The sequence below is a fragment of the Zingiber officinale genome, chromosome 7B (assembly GCF_018446385.1).
Source record: "Zingiber officinale cultivar Zhangliang chromosome 7B, Zo_v1.1, whole genome shotgun sequence".
Taxonomy (NCBI): domain Eukaryota; kingdom Viridiplantae; phylum Streptophyta; class Magnoliopsida; order Zingiberales; family Zingiberaceae; genus Zingiber; species Zingiber officinale.
The window spans coordinates 12,078,123-12,098,023 of record NC_055999.1 but is presented as its reverse complement, the minus strand read 5'-3'; the positions used below and the strand labels follow the sequence as shown (position 1 = coordinate 12,098,023).

Genomic DNA, 19,901 nt, shown 5'->3' with positions numbered 1-19,901 from the left:
AGTTTTGACTCAATCTGGTCAAAATACTGGGTCTGGGCGCCCGGAAGGGTTCCGGACGCCCCGGACTGTTCCGGGCGCCCCGGAGCCCAAAGTCAACCAATGTTGACTTTTTCATCCGGGGACCATTGCTCCGGTTTGGTTCAGCTCGGTCCGGGTCTTCTACTCCGGATCCGCTTGCTTGGGTGATCTTTGCCATCCGGAAAAGGGCTCACCCGAATCCAACTTCCGGTCTTCTCGAGCGTGCTTCCCTCCGACTTCTCGTCCCTCGGAATTGCCGCGTGTTTCCTTCTCGTCCGCCAGCGTACTCATCCGCAGTCTTCGTCCCTCGGTCGTCGACGCTCCCCGAGCAATCTTCCGCTCCGGCTTTCGTCCCTCGGAACCACCACGCGCTTCCTTCTCGTCCGCCGGTGTACTCTTCCACAGCGCCTCGTCCCTCGGACGCACAGCGTGCCGTCCTTCTCGCTAGCTGCGTCTTCCGCTCGAGTACCTGTGCTCCTAAGCTCCTGCACACTTAGACACAAGGTTAAATACACACAGGACTTAACTTAACTTGTTGATCACACCAAAACAACCTTGGGGTTCCAACAATCTCCCCCTTTTTGGTGTGATCAACCTAAGTTAAGGTAGGGTTAAAATAGACATAAAATAAAATTAAGTAAATTAACTTAATTTGTAATTTAAGTGCAAAAAGATAGAAAAGATAAAAAAATAAATAAATCTATCTACCTCCCCCTAGACTTATACTTTTCTTTCTCCCCCTTTGATCACAAAAAAAGTGGGGTTCCAAGAAAAAACAATCTAAGGGTTTAAAAACTTAGAAAAAAAAAATTTTCTAGGTTTTTAAGAAATTTAGAAAAATTTTCTAAGTAATTTAAGCTGAGATTTCTAGTTTCAGGAAAAAGTTTTTTTTTTTTTTTAACTTAGGAAGAAATGATTTTTGAGAATTTTTCTAAGTAAGAAAAAAATCCTAAAATTTTTGAGAATTTTTAAGCGCAAAAAAAATGACTTAGGGGAAAAAAAAATTCTAAGTAAATTTCTAAAATAAAATGTTTTGAATAACCTTTTTAAAGCACTAATTAATTCTTGTATTAATGCTTTATTAGTAAGTTAATTAAACATTTATTTCAATATTTTGGCTTCCAGGTCGTAGCGAGGCACTAGGCCTTCTTGGTTATTGGAGCAACAACCACTTCCTTGACAAAGCCTCATAAGGAAATTCTTTGTTTAATTTTCTCACTTAAAGCGCTAATTTTACAATTTAGTTTAGGCATGATTTAGGAACCCAATATAGGTTCCACCCTACTGGATTAATTAAAAAGCTTTTAGGGACATATTTTCTTGAAATGTTCCTAATTTGTCCCGGGTGATATTTAAAGTACCAATTTAAATTATTAAATCTTCTAAAATTGGTTTTAGATGAACATGCATAGTTTTTCAAGTTATCTACTTGAATTTTCAAATCATCATTTTCAAGTTTCAATTTTTCATTTGCTATTTTTAATTTATCTAATTCTTCTAAGGGACAAGACTTAGCTAGAATTACTTTTAAATTTTTATTTTCACTTTCTAATTTGTAGCAATCTTTTGTTAAAAGTTTAACGAACTTAAACATTTTATCGGGAGGAAGAGATCGTACCTGACTTACCTTGTCGATCTCGTTCTCCCCCGAGCTGCTGCTTTCTTCCGACGTGTCTCCCCCTTCATCGATGCTCTCGATGCTCATTTCGGAAGAGCTTGAATCGCAGTCGTCGTCTTGATGACTCGCCATCAGTGCGAGTCCGGAGAATGCTTCGACTTCCGATTCGGACGAGGTATCGTCCCACGTCGCCTTCAGGGCCTTTCGTTTTTGGATAGGCTTCTTACCCTTTTCCTTGTCTTTGTTCTTCAGCTTGGGGCAGTTGTCCTTGACATGCCCTTCTTCGTCGCAATGGTAGCAGCGGATCGTTCTTTTCTTTCTACCCTGTGGATGGTTAGTTTTTCTAGAATTGTATAACTTCTTAAATCGTCTTACCATCATTACCATTTCTTCATCGTCGAGAGAAGATTCCGATTAAGGTTCGTCTCTCGAAGCTTTGAGGGCGACGTTGTTCTTTGGCTCCCTCATTCCTGCACATCTTGACTCATGCACTTCAAATGTTGAAAAAAATTCTTCTAATGAAATTTTTTCTAAGTCCTTCGAAATGTAAAAAGCATCTACTAGTGATGCCCATTTTGAATTTCTAGGGAAGGAATTTAAAGCGTACCTAAGCGAATCTCGGTTACTTACCTCTTCTCCGAGATTCGAAAGTCCGATGATGAGCTCCTGTATCCTTGAGTGTAGATGTGCAATTGTTTCACCTTCTTCAAGACGGAGGTTGGTGAGCTGGTTGCGAAGTAAGTCCCGTCTCGCAAGCTTGGCTTCGGATAAGGAACTTCTCCCAAAGCTCCTTTGCCGAGTTGTAGGTGCTGACACGGTTGACTTCTTGTGGCGGAAGTACGGTTAGCAAATGGAATTCTGCTTTCTTGTTTGCCACATACTCGGCCTGCTCTTTCTTTGTCCATTGATTTTTCGCTTTGCCCTCGGGAGCTTCAAAACCGAGTTCCATTATTAGTAATAAATCAAAATCGGTGCCGAAAAATACCTCCATGTGCTTCTTCCAGCTTGCAAAGTCCCCTTCGAATTTTGGTGGGTGGATGTTAGATCCGGCCATCTCGTTGCTTCGTTCGGCGGTTAGTCCTCCTGAAGCGTCTCGGCTCTGATACCACTTGTAGGACCGTTGGGCCGGCTAGAAGGGGGGGGTTGAATAGCCTAAAAAAATAAACAGAAAAGACCCTTCTCGAACTTTCAACAGAACACTTGCATAAAGTAAATTAGCAGTAAATAAAAAGCAGAAAGAAGAGGCTCACAACTTGACTTGGTTACAACCAAGGAGGTTGTTAATCCAAAGAATGAACGTGCACTAAAATATCTCCTTCAGGCGGAGAAGCCTCTTACAGCAGTGAAAGCACAAAAGACAGAAGCTAAACTAGAACAGAATCGCACAAGTGTTTGGAATGTAAATCTCTGAGTTGATTTAAAGCTTCTGGACCAAGGCTATATTTATAACCTTGGTCGGGGCGCCTGGAAGGGTTCCGGGCGCCCTGGGGGGATAAATTTTATCCCCCAACGTTCAGATCGAGTTTTGACTCAATCTGGTCAAAATACTGGGTCCGGGCGCCCGGAAGGGTTCCGGGCGCCCCGGGCTGCTCCGGGCGCCCCGGACTATTCCGGGCGCCCCGGAGCCCAAAGTCAACCAATGTTGACTTTTTCATCCGGGGACCACTGCTCCGGTTTGGTTCAGCTCGGTCTGGGTCTTCTACTCCGGATCCGCTTGCTTGGGTGATCTCTGCCATCCGGAAAATGGCTCACCCGAACCCAACTTCCGGTCTTCTCGAGCGTGCTTCCCTCCGGCTTCTCGTCCCTCGGAATTGCCGCGTGTTTCCTTCTCGTCCGCCAGCGTACTCATCCGCAGTCTTCGTCCCTCGGTCGTCGACCTTCTCGCTAGCTGCGTCCCCGAGCAATCTTCCGCTCCGGCTTTCGTCCCTCGGAACCACCATGCGCTTCCTTTTCGTCCGCCGGTGTACTCTTCCGCAGCGCCTCGTCCCTCGGACGCACAGCGTGCCGTCCTTCTCGCTAGCTGCGTCTTCCGCTCGAGTACCTGTGCTCCTAAGCTCCTGCACACTTAGACACAAGGTTAAATACACACAGGACCTAACTTAACTTGTTGATCACACCAAAACAACCTTGGGGTTCCAACACTACCAAGTTACATATCTAGGGTATTTCTTCAAAGTTGAAACACATCACTTAATCCAGAGACTCCATCCTAACTAGGTCAACTAAAATGCTTTTCCACCTGATCCAAAGAGTCCACCTTGATTAGGTTGACTTGTACACCTAGTCAACTTTGTCAATCTCAAATCTCTCACTTACACATGTTTGCCAACCATTAAAACACTAAGGACTAATATCAACAAGACTAGTCGACCTGACCGACTCACCTAAACTTCTCAATTGGACTAACCTATCCTACTCGCCTAAATTACCTGATTCCAACCAACTCACTCGGCTCACTCAACCTCCCTTGACTACCTAGATTACTCAACTTGCTCAGCTCTATTGGAACGGTTGGACAGTCTAGCTCGATTGACCACTTGGTTTGACGAACACAACTAGATTACCTAGTTGAATTGGCCTACCTAGATCAATCAATCTCTGTTCAAATGAGGGCGAAGGGTGGAGATGAATTTATTGATTGAGTGAAAAGCTTATGAATGAGTGAGAAGATGACTCCACTCTTTTTCATAGGAAGTCATTTTCCTCAAAGAATTCTATATCTTCTAGTGACCAAAAGAAAATTTTCTATTGTTTATGATTTTTTTTATCATACCAAACACTATAAAATCAAATTTTCATTTTCCTTAAAAACATTTTTTTACAAAATAGATGGAACCTAAATTGAACAATTAAGAGCAAAAATGTTAGAGGGTGATTCAGGGATGGAAAAGAAATGAAATCTTCTGATCACTATTGGCAAATGGAGGCATTTTCATAGGATTGAACCCAGTTAAACAAAAGAAAATGTATTTATACAATTCTAAGATTTAAAGATGTGTACTTTTGATCACTATTGGCAGATAAAGGTATCTCTTTTAGTTAATATCAAGTCAAAGAACAAAATTGTACAGTAAAGGTTAAACAAGAGAAAACAAAGAGCTCACTAGAAGTTTCTGACTTATGAATGCCATAATATAAACAAAGGATCTATCTTAACTCAATGTAAAAAGGTTTTTCCTTCACATAACCAACATTCTAGACAATTTACAGAAAGACAGCAAAATATCAAATTATAGATGATGTTGGGCATGACAACACATGTTGTAACAAATATTAAAGCAAACTCACTGTAACCAAACATAGTGCCTCTCTCGCAAGCCATTACATTAGCATTTCCTGTGAGTCTAACCTTTTCTGCAGAATTCACCATAACCTTAAAAAAAAAAAAAAAAGTCACCTTTATTCAAAAGAGGAGGCAAAATAACACTATGATTGTTCCAAAAGACATGGATCCCATATTTTAAAGATGATAGGAATTCATAGAAAATCCATAAAAAGACAATTAAATTTATCAGGTTTGTGATACATTCCACCCACCATAGTAAACTAAATAACCGTAACAAATAATGAAGAAATTAATAGCTTCAGGAATTATTTACAACACAAACCCAACACACACAAAAAAACAAAGAGATTTTCAACTTCCTTTCTGATTAAAAAAGGTACCTTTAATTTCACAATACCAATACCTAGACCAGTAACTTAGTTTGCTTAAAAGACTATAACAAACTAAGTAATGGCCAAAATTAATGCAAAGAAAGAAGTCTACTATTTTGAAATCAAACAAGAAAACGCCTGTGGCATTTCTATTCTATTAGTCTAACAACAGATAAATTTGGTACTTTTATCAGAGCAACTCTTAAGTACCAGTCATGGCATGTAATCATTTTATAATGAACACCAACAACCTAATTTTGACTCATAGCTGTCAAAAATATTCAGGAGTGCCTGACTGATATTCATGCCAATTTTATTACAGATATATGAGGACAAATTAAATGGCTATCATCTCATATGCAATTAAGGTTTTCATATAAAAACACACCTACTAATATTCTAAAATTTATAATTTCGCTGATGAAGCATCTTGTGAGGATCAAGGATCTTCACATTAACAAAGTTGAATATTCCTAGCCGACATTTTGTTCAAGTAGGTTTCTAATTAAAGAAAATCCCAACAGTAATTTTCTTAGTTCAGGAGAGACACGTTTAAGATGGTATGGACATGTACTTAGACTACCAATAAATATTCCAGTTAGGCGATGTGAAACTATGACAAACATGCATATCAAACGAGGAAGAGGAAAACCAAAAAAGACTTGGTTAGCCATGGTAAACCAAGATAAACTTTATTTAAATATAGATGATAATATAATTGGAAATAGAGCTCAATGAGGTAAAAGGATCCATATAGTTGACCTCACCTAGTGGGATAAGGCTTGGTTGTTGTTGTTGTAGGAGATAGTTTAGTTATCAATATTACTGATAATTACATGTTTGCTAGAGTCTACATATAGGTAATTTATCATTACAGAAATTGAAAGGTCTTATATAATTATGGAGCATTCACATTCTCTATTGAAACATGTTAACCATTCATTTCTAATTGAAACTGAAACGATTCAGCAAAAATGCTTGAATTATAATAGCTTGAACATAGGGATGAATGGTCAAAGATCATTATATACCAAATGAAACATGAACAATTTCTTATCTTCCCTTAGCACTTGAAATTCTGCAACTTCCTCAAAGGGACATCAATTAACTTAAAAACAATTGTGCACTATGAAACTCTTGAATCATACTAAGACATTAAGCTCTAAGGAAATCAACATAAGCATAATGATTGTGTAGGGAAAGTCAACAAAATGAGTAGGGCACAAGTTAGTACCCAGAAATTAAGACTAGATAATGCAGAACACAAGTTTTAAATACTGAAAGAGCTTGCAGCTTCCATGCCAGGAAATTGCCTCATTAGATGTTAACATCACTTTAATATAAACATGTTTCTACTTTCTGAAAAAATAAAAATCATCAGCATGCAGAGATACAGAAAACTAAATAAAAGTATGAACTTATTGAAGTCTGACGGAGCACAAAATTGGCCTTTCTTGATATTTATGACTCTTCCAGTTTCAGCTGCTGCTACTAGAAGGTCTGCCTGTTACACAAGTGTAGCAGGTTAAAAGAGAAGTTCTCTGTACATCACTTGAAGAAAGGTACAGTAAAATGATAGTAGAATAATAGCAAAGATTGATTAATTTCAAGTTGCACATTATACCTGACGACAAAGGAAAGCTGGAATCTGAATACTATCAGCAACTCGGCCTACAGCTTCACACTGAATTTATGAAAATTGTTAGGATACTAGGCATCATGCTATTTTTAAAATTTAGCTTCTACCCATTGTCTTGTAGCTGCACATAAATTACAGACTATATCTTGATCAATTTCTAAGAAATTTGAAGAAATTGTTTACCAGCCTAGAATATACCCTGGAAAAAAAAACAACTGTTGCATAACAACAAGTTTACTTCAATGTAAAGTTGGGAAACAGGGTAGTGTTGTGGTAACATCTTTTACAGCTACCAAAAATTAAGAAGTATTATGTACTAGGGCCATTGTCATACTTAGATAAGAATCTCACCTATAACTCTTGTTCATTTCTCTGAAAAATCAAAATATCTGCAATGTCCATCAAGAATTTAACTAGTTTGATAAGGATAAAGTAGAGAATCAATAGGTTTTTTCCTCCAAGAAGCAGATACACATTGGTCTGTGAATTTTGGTTTCTTCATAGTGCATTTAAAGGGCCTTTCATACGGATACAATATTTGTCAGATACTTCTAATTTGGTAGATCTTTGTTTTATCAGGAACACAAATCATTGAATATCATGTCATTTGGTAACTATGCATATGATTACATGATCTTTCTTTCATAGCCCTTCAGAAAAAAAAAATGTTTAAGAGATGATTGTATACTTGCCCCGGAGAAAGAACTTGTCTAGGAATCTCTGAAGAATACCTAAGGTAAAATATCATAATTAATGATACAAAGGGATCTACTTTAGCATTTGATCAATGAAAGCATGATCTATATAGCATTATGCCCAGGGATGAAGACAACCAAACACTTTACAGAAGAAACTGAATACCTGGCTACTCTCATGGACATCAGTTATGATTGGCAGATCATATGCCGCCTTTACTTTCTCAAGAATCTGCCATTCAAATCCTTGTATGTGAATTCGCATAAATTAACAGTACAAAATAATTACTAGAATTGCAAGCACAGTAAAATAAAAAAGGCAACAGAAAGCATTGTATTTTTAGTAGGTTGTAAAGCAGAGTCATCATTATGTATATTTCATCATAAATTATTTCAGACAAAAAGTAAAAAGATCAAGTGAAAATCTGTCTCTTTGTTTCTCCGTCAAAAAGGTCACTACTGTTAACTCAAAGAAAGATTATCTATAAATTACCATGTCCTTTTATCATCTTTGATGTGTAAAATTGGTGACAACAGCAACTATGTAAAGGGGTAAGATCATTTTTCTGTGGCAATGAAATTTCATAAACTTCCCTGATGCAGAAAAAGTCTAGAGTGGGACAGTTAAGATTCATCCAAAATAAGTAGTTTCCCTTGAAAATCATGACATCCTATATCACTGCATAGAAGAAAATTTTGTTTGTATGATTAGGGCAATGTTCAGCTGAACACGAGACTTTTCTGAAATTATTAAATTGAAATTGTGGTTGATTAATTAAGAGTACCCAATTTAATAGCTCTCTATGTTGATAAGATTAACATATAGGATAAAAACTTTGAGAGCTAAATTTTCTACACTGAATCAGCCAATGATTCTTGCTACTGCATACTAGCTCTCAGCAAAGGTAAGATTCAGATATAGGTTAAAAACTTTAAGAGCTTATAAAACCAAGTTCAATGAGTTAATGAATACTTGCTACTACAAATCATAACACGGGTAACATTAATGGTTAGTTTCTGAAAAATAATGAAGTAATTGAACTAGAAAGGAAAAGACGTGGAAGTACTACACAACTGAACTTAGAAACCAACAAAACAAAACAATATTTTTATCAACTTTTATTTTCTTTCCTTTCTTAAACATATTATAAGAGGTTCAGTGCAAAATAAAAAATATATATTCCTAAGCTATATTCTTTGTTTGCACTGAAAAAAAGAAAGAACCCAATACAAACAGAATTTATTAAACAAAGTTTTGTCAACATATAGAAAATCCAATCACAAGAACACAAGTTTTGGGCAACAGAAAAACAAATCATAGATGCTACCTTCAGACCTTGTTCCAAACCAGGACCAAGAAATGATTTTGACGAAGTGCGATTAGCTTTGTCAAAACTTGACTTGAACACTAGGGGCAAACCAAGCCTATAAGTTGTCAATCAATAAGCAAATAAGTTTATATTACAAAAGACTTACACATACTAAGTACATAAATAGAATGAGTTACTACAAACTTGCCTAGACGTTACAGTTTTTATATGTTTTGCCATCTTAAGTATGTGCTCCTCCTATTCAATAACATTTGGACCTGCTAGTAAGAAAAAGGGCTCTGCAGCCTATTCACAGATCAGAAATCAAGAAGACTTAGGCATTGCAGAAGAATGAAATGTTGATATCTGGTATGATTATGTTTATTGATCTAAGAAAGAAAAATTGAATCCAATAGCTAAACATATAGGAACAATGACAAATACCTATTCATTAGAAAGGAAGTTTATACTCAAAACATTTTTACACCATTGTTTTAGATAGTGCATGATATAAAGGTAGTTCTCCAGATCTGTCCACTTTATTGATTTTGAGTTGCAATTTCATGATATAATTTAAGTTGTCAAATTTCAGAGTCCAGATAGCTTGTAAAACAGTAACAAAAAATTAAACTAGAATAAAATTACACCAACACCATCCTTCCTATTACTTATCTAATCAACATAGAGATGGTTTTGGAAAATTGGTTTTGGTGACCAATAGGGATAAGTCGGTTATTTCGTGAGTAGACCGTCATAAACCAATTTATCGAGTAAATGAAAAATTAATGTCTAATGAAAGGTTGGTCCGATATGATCAGATGGAAGTTTGACTCGCACACGAGTTGGATTCATGGATGAACGCTAACTCGAGTATATGGAACTATTGAGGGGTATGAAATTATAATTAATTTCGTTGATTAATTGATTGATTAAAAGATTAATCATTGTGATATTAATTAATTAATTAATTAATATTTACAATAGATTAAGTAAATAGTTAATCAGATTAATCAATTAAATTAATTAATCATAATGAAAAGACTTAAGTGAAAAGGTTTAAGGGAAAAGACGCATCCCGTATCCTTTCACCTCTTGGAAGAAACCTTTCATCTCTTGGGAGTAACCCTTCATCCATATAAAACAAACCCCATTCCTTTCATTCCACTTACTCAATTCTCAAGTTGTGAATTCTCCTCTTGAGTTCTCTTCTCTCTCTCCTCGATTAAGAGTTTCAAGGCTTTGAAAGTTTGACAGGGCTCGAAATTTGGAATGCTCTTATTTCGAGACCCAAGTCGTTGTATCTTAGAAGACGATTGCCAATAAACTGTAAGTACCTGGGCGGGGCAATATCGTCTTAAGGAAAGAAGGTCTAGCCTTCACCTCGACCTTAATACTCTTATCTTTATGGATAAGTTTACCCAAAATGGTTGTGTCGATATCCGAAGGGATAATTCGACAACCGACGAGTTTAGATCGGTAACGATGATAGCAAGAAAAGTATGTCTCTTATTAGAAGGGGTACTTCGATAACCGAAAGGGATGTCGAAGTATAAATGGGACAAGATCCACATTGCCATACTGAGCTCCACCGGTTAGAGTCATCGACTTATCGTCGAGATGACTAATCAGGCCCAACTATTGGATCAATACTACAGATCCATATATATATATACCAACAATGACTACTCTTAGTACTTACATAGCTGAGCAACCCAACATTTTAGAGTTGAATGATAAGTGCCCCTTTAACTTGAACAATTCTCATGCTAGCTTTAAAAATCTACCTTATTCATGTTGATATAAAGATGTTGAATAGAAATTGACCTCTGGTTATGCATTATATTAGACATTAAAGAGGACTTATAAACAAAAAGACGCATATTCACTGTTGCATATATCAAACAGTTTGCATTTCGTAACACATCCTAATAAGCAATTTAAAAAGAGATTCTTCTCTTACCAAGCATCAAACATGTTCAAGCACTATTTGGGTGATTCAAACTATATAGCTATTTGGAGATATCAAATTGATAGGAAAAAACCTTAAGCTGCTTGAATAGTGCAGCAAGAGAATCCATCTTTTGATTCGTCAGCAGAGACCTGAAGCTAGGAACACAAGTATGAAGGAAATGAGAAAATTGAAAAAGGCAAAGACTTCAAAATAACAAAAAAGACTCTCACTATTGTTCCTTTTCAACCGATATCTCGAAAGTGTTGGTCGCCACAGAAGCAGAATGCAGATCCAAAATAATGAAATACAAATAGAAGAATGATAAACCCACAATTCACCGCATCTAAATGGATCCAAAATCAAAATCAAGATCAGCAATTACACTTGAGTTGCCATTGCTGAGAAACAATAGGTGGAAAGCTGCAACGATGACTGTAGGAGGAAATGAGAGCAAAGCCGGCCCTGAGGCATGTCACCGGGGGCGACGACCAAGGGCCCCCGATGTTTAGGGGCCCCCAAATTTGACATGTATATATAATATATATTATATATAATTAGATTGTTTTAATAAAAAACTAAAAAGTATATTTTATTGGATTATTTTAATAAAGGTCTAAAAATATATATTGTTGAATTATTTTAATAAAGGTAAAAAAGTCTATTAAAATTTAAGAAAGAATTTAAAAAAATAAAAAAAGGAAGGTAAACGATCATTTTTTCTCTTTCCAAAATTTTATTTATGGTACATTTTTTTTATTAATTTATTTACATAAGTCATAAGACTTTAAAGAATAAAGTATGAATCCTGAACGCTAATTTCCTCCCCTCTTCTCCTTTGAATCTCTTCTAATTAAATTAGAAAAGTTTATTCTCCAATTAAAATTTTAGTTTCATCAATATCATCATTCATCAATATATAAACTTACAATGTAAGTTACTTATCTATATTTTTTCTAGTCATCAATATTCAATATTGTTTTTTAATATTATATTGGAGTCAATATTTTATGATTTTTCTTACCGATTTAAAAGAGTTTAAATAAATTATCCCAATTTTAATCATCCTAGAAGATTATATCGATTTCTTCAAGCACAAACTGGGCTTTATTGTCTTTTGACTATTATTTTCACTGTTTGTGTTCATTTCATTGTTAGTTTTGTTACTGGTTTTGTGTGTTTTATTTTTACACTTAAAATTTGTAGTATAAATATATTTCCAAAAAAATATCAATCTCAGAGTATTAAAAGAAACAAAAGAAAAAGAGTAGAACAAATTATTAAAACTCACAAAGGTGTTCTTTGTAAATTTTTTAAAGCTAGCTTTAATTGAAGATTTAGTCGATGAATTACAAGAAGAAAGTCAAGAAAAACTAAATGATCATGCAACAATTGAGTAATCAAGAAGAATTAAATGATCATGCAATCAATGAGCAAGAAGAATTGAGAGAAAATGATAATCATAATCATGCACTGAATGAGCAAAAAGAATTGAGAGAAAATAATGATAATGATTTGAAAGTAAATGACTTGACAATTTATGTATTGAAAATGAGTTGTTAGAAAAACTTGATTTTGAATATCTTATTGATAATTTTGCTTCTCAAAATGCTAGAAGATATAGATTTTTTCAATAATTATTTTATACTTATTTTTTTGTATTTGTAGGTATTATACTTTTTGGAGAAACTTAGAAAACATATTTTATATAGTGTTGCACTATTTGAAGAATCTTCAGAAATATATTTTGTATGGGGTTTATCATATTTTAAATTAAATATATTAATTTGTAAGTTTTTCTATTAAACTATATTCAAATTGTAGGTTAGTATTTTTTTTTTTTATGGAGGTTCATTTTCTCTTTTCGCCCAAGGCCCCCAAAAGTCAGTGCCGGCCCGAATGAGAGAGGAGGGAATGTCAAGTGGTGAAACGCATGGCAGGAAAGAGAAAACGAGACAGAGAAGAAGAAGCCCGGGGAAGGGAGAAATGTTACCTGAAATAGAAGAGTGAAATACGAAGAGAGGGAGATGAAGGCAACTCTGTCGCTTTCCGTCCGGCGAAGAGGCAATGAGACAGGGTGGCCACGCCAGAGAGTTCGCGAATGGTTGGGATAGAGCGATGGCGATCGGCTGGTCCGGGCATCTTCGAAGCCGGGAATCTGAACTCCGGCGAGCAACGCCGGCGAAGGGGGAGAGCGAGGTGGGCGCCCGGTGCAGAACGACTGCAAGGCGAGTCACGTGTCAGAGGGGACGAAAGAGTTGCTCTGGAAACAAAAGGGAAATCGATCCGGTCCGTTGATAGATTAACGATCGAGATCTACAAGGACCTTTACGGAAAACACCATAAAAAGCGCTTTCATAATAGTAATTTCCTGATCACTCCTTCATTTTATACTTGAAAATGTATTTGATTAATATTTCGAAGATATATAAAATAAACTCAATCGAGATTAACTTAGTAACATCTATGAACAAAAGTTTCAGATAATTCTGGAATAATTTTATTATAATTTATCTGAATCTTGAATATAGTTATATTTTTATTTAAATATATAAGAATAATAATATATAATGGGTTTGGGTTTACCATAAGTCCATAACGTTTTTCAAGAGGGCGTGATCGTAAATTTTGAAAATTTGGAGACGCGAGCAGGTAAAACTACAAAATTGGGAGCGATCCCGTAAATTAGCCGAATTTTCTTGGACACACCCGAGCACCGTCGCCGCCGCCGTAGATCCAGTCTTCAACGTCACCTCCGAGCGACTTTGTTAACGACGACGCCGACGAAGAGGAAAGAGAGGCGGAGATGGAATTGGAGATCTTGGGCATGAACTTTGGGTGCGTATTGGGGGCGCTGCAAGAATGGGAATTTCCCGAAAAGAACTGCGTGCTTCCACTAGTATCCAAGCTCCTTGGCTACTGTATCGTCGCTGCCTCCACCACCGTCAAACTCCCTCAGGTCCTTCCAATTCTTTTTTATTCAAGCTTGGGTCGATACAATTTTTGTCAAAAAAAATTCCCTTTTTTTCCTACCGACGATTATAATTCACTGTAGTTTTGGGCCTCTAAGTGTAGTGGGTTGTGTGTGGTCTTGGATCAGCTCATACTTGCGATCGATAGAGGATTTGGAAGGGAAAGTCAGGATATATTTTTTTTCTCAAACAAGTGGGAACAAGGCATAGGCTAGATTCCATTAGAAAGGAACTGCAGAGGTTCTATTGAGATATACCTTGCATGAATATCGCTGATTCTGTACGATTAAATGTTGACTTGGGACTGATTTTATTTATCCGATGAGAAAAATAGCTGGTCCTGAGGTTGTGATAGAAGATCATGAGAGAACGAGGCTTTTAGATTGTATTGTGTTAGTTCAAATTGTTTTGATGTTCATGTTATTTCGAAAATTATAAGGTATGTTGAAAATACTCGTTTGCAAATTCTTGTCTGCATAGAAACAGTGAAAGGTAGCCAGTTATTTTATTTTCTATTGGGGGTTGAGACCCCGCTAGCATCAATTGCTAGCGGTATTGATATTTGACATGATCAAGAATTAATTAATTGGATCAATCTCAATTAGAAGGATTCTTGAATTGGTTGTCTCTAACCACCCTATGTCGATAGAAACAAGTGTTCCTAAAATGCATTATAGCCGTCAATGTTAAGTCATCCTACTGTTAAAAAAATGCAATTGTACACAACATCATCTAATACAGTGAGATAGTAAAGACAAAACACACTAAAAAATAATTAATATATAAAAGCTTTATAATGTAATTTGGCTTATGTCTACTATTTGAAAAAAGTTCAAATAATACGAGAGAAGTTCACATTATTCTATACTAGTCATTTGCTCAAACCATGCACAAAAAGTTGTTTCAATATCTTCTAGATTTCTCTATTAACACCAATAAAGAAAACAGGAAAAGCCTTACTTCATATGTTGCATGGACCAAAAGTTATTCTTGAGAAGCAATTCTTTATCTCTACAAGCTCTTTGGTCTCCAGCAATCTCTGCATGCACCCTAGTTTCTGTCACAACTTTAGCAAGGTTATTAAGGTTAAAAACCACAACCACCTCTCCTAATGGCCACTCTAAGTAAAAGCCTAAGAGATAAAAACAACACCCTAAGATATGATTTTTGGCTGTGCTGAGCTTGTTGCTTGTGTGTGAGGCTGATTCTTGCTGAAAAAACCTACATGCTTATCATCCAAGTCTTGAGGTCTTTTCTCTTTAATCATTTTGGGACCTATTAACTTAGTGACATGTGCATACAATCTATTAAACCTCTGCTTTCCAGTAAAAAAAAATTCTGCAGTTTCTCATAGAGTTTTAATTGCAGTCTACCAAGTTGCAGGTCATACTTTTGGTTGCTAAGGAGGTTGTGGAAGACTTAAAGAGAAGTCTTTTTTTTTTGTGAGATCTATTCTTGAGAGATCTTGCAATCTAGTCAAGTAGCAATTACTTGGCCAGGTCATGCTTTTGAGATGCTCTAATTAGTCAAGAGCAGATGAACTGACAGTCCATGACATTGGTTCTTTTTCTCTTCTAGAAGAGAACCCTAAATTTTGTCATTTTTTTCTGTCTGGGGTTCCAAAGAATTTTATTTTCATGCCATTGGTATTAATAAAGTGCATAGATCTTTGTGCAGTTTGATTATTCTTAATATCTTACTGATATTACTTCTGTTTATATACTTTTTTCTGACAATACATTGTATCCTCACATAAGATAATTATTGTAGTACTTTCATCTTGTTGTTACTTCTGGAATTTATTTATCTAATCTCAATCAAAAAGCTTATGCGTGATGTTGTTCAGTTTCAGATTTAACTTCTGTTGTCTATATTTCTTCTACATCAAGATGCATACTGACAGTATGCACTCTAAAAAACGACAGTATGCACTCTAAAAAACCTTGAGGTGGTCCTAGATCTGGGACTTCTAAAATCCAGTGATAAGGAGTTCATAACATGGCTAGATGGTTCGACCATACTGTATTCTCATTTCTTGTATTTAACTTTCTTTGAGCTTACCACAAATGTTAATAACTTGTCTTCCTGAATCTGGAAGAACTTGTGAAGAATATAACAAGAGAATATATGTTACATTAATTAGGAAACATGAGAATTTTGCTTTTTGTTCCTGAGTGTACATATTTGTTATATAACTACTGTACTTCTAAAATGGATCATGGAAACAACCTCTTGCAAAAAGCAGGGTAAGGCTGCGTATAATGGATCCTTCCCCGGGACCCTGCATAGTGGGAGCTTCTAAAATGTTTTCGTCTATGAATGTTCTTAACAGCCCTTTCTTGTTGGTCGTGCATATTGATTTTTCACTGGAAACCTTTTGAAGCAGATGTATAAATCTCTAGGATTTAATCATCATTCTATTATAGGATATGTTCGCAGTTGCCCGTGTAATTTGCGATGCATTATTTTCTTTCTTTCTTTTTCTTATGACTGATGAGTCATGCTAACATACTTGCTTCTAGAATACTGAGTTTGAACTCATTCCCCACCACTTTTATGCTTGCAGATACTCAAAATCTTGAAACACAATAGTGTTAGAGGACTTAGCCTTGTGGCTTTTGAGTTAGAAGTGGTGGGTTACACAATTGCTTTGGCATATTGTGTCCACAAGGAGCTTCCATTTTCAGCTTATGGAGAGTTGCTGTTTCTCTTGATCCAAGGTACGTATGCTACATTATCTTAGTGACACTACACTAAATAAGTTCCCTGAAAATTTTCATGTTTATTTTCCTTACTCTGTTAATTTCTGCATTCTTTTCATGAATGTAATGGATGCCTTTGTTTCTTTTACTCGCAGCTATAATTCTAGTTGCAATTATCTACTACTATTCTCAACCACTTGGAGGAAAGACCTGGATTAAACCTCTTTTGTATCCTCCATATTGTTGGACATCTGATAGCTGAATATTCTTTTGAAATGACTGCCTGATACATTGGGTGTAATCTTTATGTTGAGCAATGTTTTATGATAGTTAAAAATCTCTAGATCATTTCTTGTTCTCCTTATCAAAGGTGTTTAGGTATTGTGCTATAGCACCAACTATAATTGCTGGTCAGATTGATCCATTTCTTTTTGAAGCCCTATATGTAAGCATAAGTCACTTCTACCGTTTAGTTATATTGAAATACTATTACTTGTTACTAGTGCTATCCTTGCTGTATTCTGATTTACACATTTGCCTTTACAGGCTTCACAACATTTCATCTTTTTCTCTGCAAGAGTACCACAAATATGGACGAACTACAAAGTAAGTTAAAAGTTATTAGTTTTTAACTATATCTTGAATGTCTAGCATATCACTTCCTCAAATGAGAAAAGTGTGTGTAATAATTTGTTAGTTTCTCAATTGCTACTATATAATATATCCTTTATGCTGACTAAACAAAGTTGCCTGCTATGTTCCACCACTCATATTTGCTACATGATCAGATTTGATTTAAGTATTGGCCTATCACTTTAAGATCCTTTAGAAGTTTTATATGTGGCTGTTTTATTTTAGCAGCATGATCTACAAAAATGGTTGATATGCTACATATTGATGATTGTATATTAATTGACATATATTATGATGATAATGTATCCATGGAAGGAAAATGTTCATCTGAAAATGAAATGAGTGCATAAAATGTAGAATCTTTTACCTGTAGTTCTAAGACCTCAGATGCCTAACATTATTTTACATAGCAATTGATTCATACAACCTCTTCAGTACTTGCAATGCATATGCAGTACTTTACCATTGTTATAGCCTACTCATGACCTCTCTAATTACTAGTTTGCTAGCTACTGGAGGTCATATGGCCTTCCATTTCTTGATCATATCTATCTATGAACACAGGTGCACAAGTCTTAACTAATTTTGTATCCTGCAATTATCTCTATACTTCTCCAGTATACTATTTTCTTAGTCCAGGTTCATTTTGCTTGAAATATTCATTATACAGATCCCACTTTTGTGAATCTTTTATCACTGTCAATTTATCAAGGGCAAGGTATTTTACTCCTTTTTGTCTCTCCAACCAACTTACCTACAATTGTAATTTTAGGACCTTCATACATTAAAAGAATTTTTCTTTAAAGCATTTGTCATTTTGTTCTGTTGCATGATGCATATCTATAACTTTATAATGAGTTCATCCAAATTGAAGATATATTGCATTGCGCATTCAGTCAAATATGTCACTTTAGTGTCCACCAACTAACTGTATTAGAAGAAAACTGTGACAAAATGACTGAAAAATTGATGAGGTTGCAGGTCAGGTAGTAGTTTATGATGACATTAATATGTGTTTAGTGAAGCTTCATTCAGTTCTCAAGTCTGTGACCTCTCTCTCACGTGAATTTGTGCAGAATAAGAGTACTGGAGAATTGAGCTTCTTGACATGTTTTATGAATTTTGCTGGCTCTATAGGTATGCTCTTGAAAAGAGATCAATCATTTAATTAGTTTTTTGCATCATCTTTCATTACCGCATGTGGAGCAATGCCTTAGCAACTGCTTCTTTGATTTTGTCAACCTTTTGGTAGATGCAGCTTACTATGAACGAGTTTTGTTTCTTTTCTTGTCCAATCATTAGTTGAATTTCACCAACTTTTCAAGTGCGTGTGTGTGTGTGTGTGAAGCTTTAAAGATCAGCGAATATCTATTCTGAACTAGGAAATGATGTTTACTTAGGATGTCATGAACTAACATATCCTCAAGTTCTTGTGTTTCTGTTGATGCTTTCTAGTGCAACTTTCATACATTGTCTACTTTTCTTCATGTTGCAGTGAGAGTCTTCACCAGCATTCAGGAAAATGCTCCAGTTAGTGGTATCCTTGTGACTTTCTAGTAAAATATTCTTCAGCTATGCCTTCTCCAGCTTATTAATTTTAACTGCTGCTTATTAGCGGCTTCTTATCATCCCTAGTGACAAGTCACTTGAATGTAGATGCTTCTGTCGTCTTGTTTTGTGAACGAGGATCAATCTACATATTAGTAACTAGTCACTTCATTGGAGATGCTCTAGTTCATAACTCACAAAATGATTTCCCTCAGTTGACTGTAGATGTCCTTTGGCCAGAAAGTTACTTCATTTTGTTGTCCTTAATCCATATTAAGTGATTATGGGTTCAATCATCGGCATCATGACGAACGGCACCATATTAAGCCAGATAGTTTTATACCAAAAACCGGAAGCGAAAAAGGAGAAGAAAGAGAATTAGACCAGCAAGCATCTTCAGCTGGCATGTCTATGCTCTTTGTTACAAGATCACACTCCAGTGGTGCTACTAAAATGCTTGTTGGTTTGCCAAAACCCCAGAACCATGGTGAGAATTCACCTTGCCAGTTAATAGTTATTGCTTTGATTTTGGTGGCATCTCTTGTTTAGTAGGTATTATTATTATTTGGTTTCAGAGCTTTCCTAAATGTCCAACTTTATGTTTCTCATATATTACAAGAAATTGTAACTTGTCATTTCTGGTCGATTCTGTAGTCTTCATTGCTTCATTTATTTCAGTTAAATCCAGTTTTATTTTATTAGTTGATGTTACAGCATTGATGTTGGAAGCCACGTCAATTTTGTGTGTTCGTATCATGAATGATGATTACTGATGAATAACTTTAATTCCATTAACATAATTTCATTAATTAAAGACATTGGAGCAGAGTGTTAAAACTAACAAATGACGTTAAATTAGAAAGAAAAACCATTAAAAAATAGTTTTGAATTTAACTGAAACAACCACAATTTCTATATATTTACAAATGCAAATTAAGAATTTCGATTTTTGTAAGTGTTCTAAATTAAAAGACTTTGATATTTCTATAACGTTGATTTCTTAAATAATATTTTTTTAATTTAGTCAACAATTTTTTTATCGATTTAAATTAATCCTCCATTAAAGTTTCAAGGAAATATGGATTTTTTAAAAAGAAAAATGGAACTAATATTGAATTTGTATTTAAATCTAAATTTATAGTTACATAGGATTCTAAATTT

The 19,901-nt window shown here is 35.5% G+C and overlaps 2 protein-coding genes across 7 annotated transcripts; one reads left to right on the top strand and one right to left on the bottom strand.

Moving 5' to 3' along the window:
* Positions 1-3,668: 3,668 nt before the first annotated feature.
* LOC122005325 (2-dehydro-3-deoxyphosphooctonate aldolase 1-like) lies at positions 3,669-13,272 on the bottom strand. Of its 6 annotated transcripts, XM_042560330.1 has the most exons (8): positions 12,879-13,268; positions 10,980-11,043; positions 9,146-9,243; positions 8,956-9,052; positions 7,794-7,859; positions 6,918-6,977; positions 6,712-6,797; positions 3,669-5,009 (listed from the first exon to the last, which is right to left on the bottom strand). In XM_042560330.1, exons 3-8 carry the CDS (start codon positions 9,175-9,177, stop codon positions 5,000-5,002), a joined length of 351 nt encoding a protein of 116 aa, XP_042416264.1. In that variant the 5' UTR covers positions 9,178-9,243; positions 10,980-11,043; positions 12,879-13,268; the 3' UTR covers positions 3,669-4,999. The 6 variants fall into 6 exon arrangements, with proteins under 6 accessions (XP_042416264.1, XP_042416259.1, XP_042416261.1 ...); XM_042560325.1 differs by lacking the exon at positions 3,669-5,009 and having other exon boundaries at positions 6,070-6,797; positions 9,146-9,236; positions 12,879-13,272; XM_042560327.1 differs by lacking the exon at positions 3,669-5,009 and having other exon boundaries at positions 6,070-6,797; positions 9,146-9,236; positions 10,980-11,037; positions 12,879-13,272.
* A 278-nt stretch (positions 13,273-13,550) lies between these two features.
* On the top strand, positions 13,551-19,441 carry LOC122005323 (mannose-P-dolichol utilization defect 1 protein homolog 2-like). Its single transcript, XM_042560323.1, has 8 exons — positions 13,551-13,844; positions 16,424-16,577; positions 16,715-16,787; positions 16,938-17,004; positions 17,106-17,165; positions 18,269-18,329; positions 18,688-18,729; positions 19,019-19,441. Exons 1-8 carry the CDS (start codon positions 13,692-13,694, stop codon positions 19,120-19,122), a joined length of 714 nt encoding a protein of 237 aa, XP_042416257.1. The 5' UTR covers positions 13,551-13,691; the 3' UTR covers positions 19,123-19,441.
* Positions 19,442-19,901: the final 460 nt, after the last annotated feature.

Coding starts and splice junctions, on each gene's coding strand:
- LOC122005325 (XM_042560325.1), bottom strand. CDS start 9,177: ATGGCAAAACATATAAAAACTGTAACGTCTAG. Junction 7,860..8,955: donor GTTTGGAACAAGGTCTGAAG/GTAGCATCTATG, acceptor TTTGAATGGCAG/ATTCTTGAGAAAGTAAAGGC. Junction 6,798..6,917: donor CAGCTTTCCTTTGTCGTCAG/GTATAATGTGCA, acceptor CTTGTGTAACAG/GCAGACCTTCTAGTAGCAGC.
- LOC122005323 (XM_042560323.1), top strand. CDS start 13,692: ATGGAATTGGAGATCTTGGGCATGAACTTTGGGTGCGTATTGGGGGCG. Junction 16,788..16,937: donor ACCTGGATTAAACCTCTTTT/GTATCCTCCATA, acceptor AAAGGTGTTTAG/GTATTGTGCTATAGCACCAA. Junction 17,166..18,268: donor AAATATGGACGAACTACAAA/GTAAGTTAAAAG, acceptor GAATTTGTGCAG/AATAAGAGTACTGGAGAATT.